The following is an 8,830-nucleotide window of genomic DNA, read 5'->3' as shown; positions in this document are numbered from 1 at the left end:
TTTTAATGCCAATAGGTATTCTATTTTATTTCGGACAGCAAACTTGATCTGTACCCGTACCATGAGTCACTGACAGTGTCAAAACTGGCATATACTCTAACGTCTACGTAATTTACTTCATATACATCTCGCTCGCACTAATATGTCAGTACGAGCGAGACGCATAGAAAGTAAGTTACGTTCACGCTAGTGTTTATGTCAGTGCCAAACTGATGGTAGCCGTACTGAAAAGGTAATAAACGTTTCTGTTTGTGTAGAATTTAATTTACGAGGCGGTAATATTTCTAGTAGTAATGGTAAGATACCTGGTAACATTGGGTAAGTTACTGGTAAGATTAATAATTTATTTTCTGAAGATAGCCCTACACTTTTTTAAATTATAAATTAAACACGAAAAACCCTTGAATTTCTGTTAAAATCCTGAATCTTACCGTATATTTCCAATATTTTGTAATATTACCAGTAGCGTTACTGGGAAAATACTCGCTTTGGAAATATTACCGGTAGCTGCCCATCACTAGTCGTGTGACTTAAGTACCTACTTCATTGTCATAACCACGTCATGTATCAAAGCGCTCATTAGAGCGTAGGTACTACGCGACATTGTCATTCCGACGTGCTCATTATCACACTGCATGACTGAACCATTCATCAAACCAATTGACACATCCGTACTCCGCTATAATTAAAAAAACTTTAATCTTCCCTAATCGCTTTAAAAATGCCACAAAAACGTATGCCTCGATCACTTGAATGCTAGAATTCAAGATGGCGGCTGCCACAAAATGGTGGACGTTGGTTGCCGCGTTTATTTTGTCGCTTTGTGTGAATAGAGCTACTCCTTCGGTGGAGATTATGAAGAAGTTGACTACTGGGTTTGCCACGGCGTTGGATAACTGTAAGACCGAGGTGAGATGTTAGGAGATTCACTGATACCAATATAAAAATGTATATTTTGCTAATGTTGTTAGCACATACTGGCTACCAACTCTGTGCCACATAGCCCCCCCCCCCCCACATCTGCGTGGGAAGCATGCATTAAGGAGGGAAACGGAGAAGATCCACTGGCTCCATACCCATTCATAGAGATTTCTGTAACCCACCTCACCAGCGTCTGAAGTCCAGAAAACCCGCATATACCCAGAACCTCTCAAGTTTCAATATTCCGCCGCCGTATTGGGCCGCCGCCAATGCAAACTCGAGAATCACAAGCCCTAGGTACACGTCGACTTCCAGGGTTTGACCTCCCAAGAAAACAATGGTGTATTAATGGCTTAATTGACTCATCTAGAACGGGCCACGGCCGATGCAACTACCATTAGCACAACTGCCCCCTCCATTCATACCAAGGGCCACTAGAATGTTGACGTTTAAATTACTAGACCTAATAATGTTAATACAATTAATTGTCTATTTTTGTACTCTATGCCATTCAATTAAAAAAGTACCCATTATATTAGAAACATTCGTGCAAAATTGTATTAATTATACAAATACACGCACATAATCCCAATCGCATCTTGAGCGTGTTTGCTAACCGCTGGGACAACCCTATGTTAGCCCGGTGGACGTCCATGCATGTTGTCAAACAATGCTGACTACATGTTGTGCTTATTACTTTTATTTATTACAATTTTAATTTTTAGTTGAAGTGTTAGAACAAAATTGTATGGGCCTGCCTGAAATGTTTTACTTATGATTTATTCATTATTATTATAAGTATAATAGGGTCTGTGGGTAAAAGGGAACAGTCGTAGCTTAAAAGGAAACCAAAACATTATCTGACTTGTCTTTCCGACAAGACTTGCGAACTTCGGTAGGCCCTCTGGCAGCTCTATTTTTATTAATCTATTTCAAATATCTATCAATCAGGCAAAGCAAAGGGCATACATATTCGCTGGTCAAATGAAATAATATTTAAAAAAATTATCCACACGTGTCGATAATTGGAACAGTCACTTTGTGAAAACCAGTAATCGCCACCAACAATTTCTATAAAAATAATTAACCTTAGACTTTCGTTATAACAAAAATAAATCCTACAGTTCTCATAATAACCCGTAAAAAACACCAAATTCGAGTCAATCACATTACATTGGGATTATTGAAAAAACAATGTACTCATTTCCATAAAAGTTTCTATAAGAAATTCTGTTATTTTCACCAGATCTCTAGCCGCACTGGATTTTCACGCTGCCATTTTCAAACAAAAAGACGGATCTCACTCAAATTGCAATGAGGCACAACAGTGTGCTGTCTAGTGCACAGTGTTGCAAAATTAAGAAATCAGTTTCCTACTCTTATTATTAGGTCAAAAAAAGTGTCGGTTATTGGTTCTTGTCGGTCATTGGTGCCTTTACGCTATTCCTAGCTACTCGCGAAGTTGATAATGGATGATAGCGCTTAATTCATCTATTCCAGCTAAACGTCCAAGAGAACATAATGCAAGATTTCTACAACTTCTGGCGTGAAGACTACGAGCTACTAAACCGTGACACGGGCTGCGTCATTATGTGTATGGCCTTGAAGTTCGACCTGATTGATGAGGATGCCAAGCTGCATCATAAGAACGCGCATGAGTTCGCTAAGACTCATGGAGCAGGTACCTAACAGTCATTTCCTACATCTTCGACAAGGATGCCAAACTGCAGCATAAAAACGATCAGGAAACTGCTGAGACTAGGTTAGGTAAGAGTCTTCACGATCAGTAACGAGGAAAACATGGTGATAACTAGCGGTCATTTTTATTAGCGGTGTTCAGCTGCTATATCTGGTGTTAGCGGTGTATATCTGCATTTGCGCAATCGTGTTTTAATTGGAAAAATAAATCAAATAAAATATCTTTCGTTCGGAGCGCTCACCAAGGCAGACCAGACCAAGAGGACCCAAACCAACTTAACATGACCCCAGTAGAAGTGACACGGTTTCAAAAAAAGTTATTGCCAAACTAAGGTTTTTCATGAATTTTGACCGTTTTTAACATTGTTAGTGCTGCCAATGTTCACTAGGAAAGGCCTCGAAGTTAGTTTTTTTTAAGTGTACGGCGTCATTGAGTGCTATCGTTTTTTTGCTCACCAGTTGGCGCCTCTGTTGATGGTGGTCCAAAAGACTAAAGAACAGCTGTCAGTCATTGAAGTGACAAGTGACATTTCTAACTATGGAAAAGACCACCATCTACACTAGCGCCCCTAGCGGCGAATTCATACGCGTTAGCCCTCACAAACAAGTATTTTATCGATAAACAATGTGAAATGCAAAAAAGTACTGGTTAAAGCTTGAATTAAGTTCACAGCGAAACATTAATTAATTCCGACTTTGACTACGGCGACGTGTGTTCGAGGCAGCACGAAACATATCCGAAATTAATTTAAGGAAATTAACTAGAAGTTTTACAAGAAGACGGTGCCAAGCGTAGCATGCATACGAGTCGGGGGAAAACAAATCGAGCACCTAATTGTAAAATGATTTTAATAGATCAATTAAACTTCAACCCGTATTTTATTTTCTTTGAACCTTTATCAACTTCATGATACCCTTAAAAAGGGAGATAAGCATTTTCCATCTCTTTCTTTTAGGCATTCGGCAAATACTGAATTGGCGTTTTATTTCTGTGACCAGAACGAATCTTAACATGGTTATCCAACTAGGGAACAAATCAAATTATTTTTATGAACTAGGGAACAAATCGAATAATTTGTGTGTTTTTGATTTTGAATTGTTTCATACACTAAAGAAAAAGCCCTCCGTCCACTAAAATCCGTTGGATCCATTACGGATCCAAGTGGACGTTTTGATATCTATTTTGATATTTTTGAAGTGGATATCTATTTCAGTTTAAGTATTTTATGTTAGCAACAGATTGCAGATTTCATACTTTTAACTTATTTTTTATTTTATGAGGCATTCGAAAGTATAAGTTTAAAATGTATTATACTTTTTTGAAAAAAAAAAAAAAAGTTGATAATTAATAATTCCTATTTTATTGCATAAAAGTACATGTATCATAATATCTGCATAACATTATCAATAGCCCAACGTTATTTGCTTATTACCTTTTATAGTTTTTTTTTTTTTCACGACAGGTGGACAAAGTCGAAATTAATGTCTCGCTGTAAATTTAATTCAAGATTTAACAAGTAGGTATCCTTTTGCATTTTACATTGTTTATCGATAAAATACCTCTTCTGTTATCTTATTTAACTATTCATAAAGCCGTACATACATATAAAACAACTAACTTTGAGATCTTTCCGAGTGCACATTGGTACTAACAATAAAAACGGTCAAAATTCATGAAAAACCTTTTAGCAATTCAAACCGTGCCACTTCTACTGGGGGGGAGGTCATGTTAAGTTGATTTGGGTCCTCTTTGCCTGGTCTACCTACAGTGTCACTGTGACGTGTCATTTATGGTACAGCCTGTATACAGCCGCGTCAAAAGCTAATATTTTTTACATAAATGGCGCGCTTATCCAGCGATCTCATTTTAAAATACTACATATAAAACACATATTAATGGTCCTTCAACCACACTTAATTTCAGATGATGACCTAGCAAAACAGCTAGTAACCATGATTCACGAGTGCGAGAAAACGATTACCGAAGCTGACGATTGTATCAGGACATTGGAAATCGCCAAGTGCTTCAGAACCAAAATCCATGGGCTCAAGTGGGCGCCGAGCATGGAGACGGTTCTGGAAGAGGTTATGACTGAAGTTAAGCCGTCGTAGTACGATTATAGATGGACTTGATCGAGGAACAGCTGTAATCATAGCTTAAGGCAGAGCCTGATTATTTAGAGTTCTAAAATATCCGTCTAGAATTGTTGAAAAATTTAGAGCACTAAAATGTTCTAGAGGCAGAGAGGTGCGTTGTGTCAAGTTGTATATCCTTGGTGTGAAGTCGGGTACTGCATTAAGCTATGAATAGACCGTTTCATTGTTAGTAACAGCATTATCGGGATATTTGTCTTTTCTTCCTTATCTACTGATAGAGCTATTTGTTCCTTCTTACATAACTTTTCCATGCCATTATTTTATCTTTTTAGTTTTTACTTTACAATAGATATCAGTCAAACTAAGATTTAATTAAGTGTCCAAACAGTAAAAGAAAACGTTTGTCAATTTTTTTTTTCATTTTCATCACTTCACACATACATTTGCATATTTTTTAAATTTAGCTAATGATACATTTCTTTATATTGCTTTACGAATGTTCTTCACTCACTTTGTTCAATATTTATTCACTAAAATATGTAAAAAAAAAACAGTTGACCATAATTGTAATAACAAAACTTCCGTGAGACACAGACATGTTACGTGAGTGACCCGTTATTAATATATTTAATATAGTTGACCATAATGTTGTTCTTAATAAACTTGACCAAAACAATAAAGGCAATATCAAATGGACTCCGATAGAAACATTGATTTGTTATTGTTTATTGTAGTCTTCTCTATTATTAATGTTTTAGCTTTAATGTCAGCCACAAGTCTTAATTTTATTGTTAACTGTGATTAAATTATTGTAAGCCAAATTATAATGTATTAAAAAAAATATATTAATGGTGGAAGTTTAAAAGTCGGCTTTACTTATTTGTAATTTCTTATACCTACCAACTTATTTCGTCAACTCATTACGTTATTATTACTATAGAGGCGACATACCAAACAATGAAATTGTCGCAATCACAACCTGTACGACGCGACCAAAACGTCGTACGCGCCGTAAAGTTCATGGCGCTTACGCGTTTAGGTCGCGAGATTCACGCTCCGCTTCTATGGTTTGATGCTAAAACGGAAGCAACTCATGAAACCGTTCTCTGTGCCGTTGCTATACGTTAGTAATAATAGTTCAATGTTTCATTTACCTACACTTCCAAAATGAGCAAAAATAAACAATTTTGAAATATTATAACGGATAACGGTAGGTAATTTGGTCGGAAATTGCTCTACGCCGGGCTATGGCCACAGGTGTTGCTCCTGCAATGATTCTTATCGTAACGAGTGTAACGACAGTAATTACGTCCCACGGAAGTTTTGGGGATGGCTGGGGTGAATGGAGACAAACCTTGAAATGTGAATTACCTAATAATTTCTTAAAAAATACTCGGACAAATTGTATCATTCAATTGAAAATAACAAGTAATTTTGTAAGATACAATTTCTATGGATAGGTATAAAAAATATTCAGGTACCTAAATCACAATTTAAGTTTTGTCCCTATTCACCCCAGCCATTCCTATTCACCCCGGTTGACAGTATCAAATTTGGCTCTAAAAAACAAGTGATTGTTTTTTTTCGCGTCACCTGCGTTTTATTACGGGGCGGTACGAGAGTGAGCAAGGAGTACGATGAAAATACTTCAACGGCCAGAAGTTTTTTGCGCAAGTCCATTCATAATAGGGCAAACAAGCTCTTGCAATTACCATACCCCGTTATCAGTGGTGAAATTTTAATGAAATGCAAAAGTTGGCACTTACACCTCCACCGTGCGGGTAAGATTCCGCAAGCTATCAAGAAAATTTCAATGGAATTGTCAATAACATAAAGTTTAACGAATATTTAGAAAGTTACAAGCTATCCATCACTAGTAGCTAAGCTCAATATAAACCCGACATCATTCTACCATCACCGCCGCTCGTGTTATTCAATCTGACTCGCTCATGTTTTTACATTACACATGCATCTCCTAGTTTCACTTTATTAAACTTACTACCTACTGGTGCATACTAATGAGGTAGGGTGCGTTAGGATAAGATTGAACGGGTTTTACATGAGGGGTGAGACAAAAAAATCGTCCGTATAGGCAAAGATACTCCGTAATAGATGGATACAGTCTAAGGAAAAAACGTGCCTCGAAAATCAAGAAAATTTGATTCTCGTTCAGAGGGCGCTACTAGCTTTGGCCTACTGTCGTATAGATGGCGTTGACGGTTTCGTTTGTTAATTAACAATTTTAACGCATATCAGTGAAAGAACATGGGTCAAAATCATAAAAATAATTAATGAAAATAAAAAAAATCATTTATCCATATTTAAATACATTTTATCGTATTTTTATAAATCTTCATTTTTAGTTTTAAAGTGTGTCGACAGATGGCAGTGAATTTACTGGGGTTACAAAATTTACTATGACAGTACCGCTCTAGTATAAGTTACTCTATGGTATAGGCGACTTTTCATCTCACCCCGCATGAAAAACCCGTTCAATCTTATCCCAACGCACCCTATAAGCCTTGTGAGTACCTAGACTTCTTTTAAAGTAAAGAGGGTAATCTATTACAGTTTTTTAAAGAGGGTCTCAGTTTTTTTTTTCTGACGGAAGTAACACTCGGTAGTGACTCTTATTTTTACCCGTGTCTTATATTTAGATAGTATGTGATTTCTGACACAATTATTGTGTTGTTTATTAATTAAAAAAATAGTTATTTGTGCAACAAGAGGAAAGTTAGTTTTTCCTGCGAGTGTTTATTTTGAGTCCCGAGAAAGCGAAAGATTCTATAATTGAATCACGAGCGAAGCGAGTGATTCTAAGTTAGAATCTTGAGCGTAGCCCGGGACTCAAGAACACGAGATGTAAAATAACTTTGCTCTCGTGTTGCACATATAATTTTTCACCTCAGTAGTGAGAACAATTTAAAGGTTAATGTATTTCGAATTACACAGAATAATACAGGGAGAAAAAAAAGATCGCAGATAACAGACTATGTCAGATTGCATCAAGTCAGATCAATATAAATCCAGGTCAGCTTTTCTTTTAAACCGAATCAGGGGTGCGAAACTCCTCGCCTCGGGCAAACTCGGCTCCATTCGGCTCAGCATTGCTCCGAGCAATTATTAGGGTTGGCACAACTTGATGTCCCTTTGCGTACACGACCACATATAAGATAATGATCTGAATTTTGACAACCCTAAATAGCCGAAAGGGATAGTGCCGTATATTAGAAAGGGACATCATGGTTCGACCCTGAACCGCTGTCAAACTTCGGTTTTATACGAAGTTTCCTTTCTGTACGGTAGTACTATTATTTATTCTGTGTCGGATATTTCATTTCAAGGGACAAACGAATTAATGAAATAAAACAATATGTATCACAAATCAATTATATTTGAAATACAAGGTCAACAATTATAACTATAGTCGTTTATATAATTAATATTACTTGTACATGTATGTTCACACGTTGACGTTGAGAAAAGTGCAATGTTACCACTATGTACAGTTAACTGCGCAAATATCGTAAATATCTCGACTATATGCCATCTTAGTAAGACTAGGCGTCTTTTTCCAGCTCTAAGGGCAAGCAGTGCGCGCTTGCACCTCCTAAACGAACTCCTTACGGATTTACGTTGTAGCGAGAGAGACTGGTGCTGCCATCTATGAACAAGATATCTTGTTTATCGTAAATATCTTCGACATGAATGCATCAGACAAATTGCCGCAAAACAGTTATATTTAACTAAATGTATATAGTGATAACACAGCCGTAAAACTATGAAATACCTACTACAGTAAGTACAGAATAATGAGATAAAAGACGATAATTATAAGCTAAAGAGTTTAAGCCGACTTAATAGAGCAATGGAAAATATTATTTGATTTAAAAGATGTGTTAAGTCTAAAGGGGCTGATTACCAGTCCACCGGACAATATCGGCCTGTCAGTTAGAAGAAAAATTTGACAGTTCCGAACAACTGACAGGCCGATATCGTGCGGCGGACTGGTAATCACTGTAATCAGTGGGCCCCTTAAGAAAAAATAGTGTCCTCATTTTGGAAGTTGTAGAAGGCGCTGTGCGGCGTCATGTTTTAACCGACTTAAAAAAAG

General features: G+C 36.9%; 1 protein-coding gene across 1 annotated transcript; it reads left to right on the top strand.

The window, feature by feature from the left end:
- Nucleotides 1–741: 741 nt before the first annotated feature.
- On the top strand, nt 742–4,786 carry LOC134741387 (general odorant-binding protein 1-like). The gene is made up of 3 exons (XM_063674152.1): nt 742–909; nt 2,422–2,602; nt 4,544–4,786. The coding sequence occupies exons 1-3, from the start codon at nt 754–756 to the stop codon at nt 4,729–4,731; spliced, it is 525 nt and encodes a 174-aa protein (XP_063530222.1). The 5' UTR covers nt 742–753; the 3' UTR covers nt 4,732–4,786.
- Nucleotides 4,787–8,830: the final 4,044 nt, after the last annotated feature.

This window comes from Cydia strobilella, chromosome 5 (assembly GCF_947568885.1).
Source record: "Cydia strobilella chromosome 5, ilCydStro3.1, whole genome shotgun sequence".
Classification (NCBI taxonomy): Eukaryota; Metazoa; Arthropoda; class Insecta; order Lepidoptera; family Tortricidae; genus Cydia; species Cydia strobilella.
Note: the sequence above shows the minus strand (reverse complement) of the source record. Positions and strands in the feature narration are given on the sequence as shown.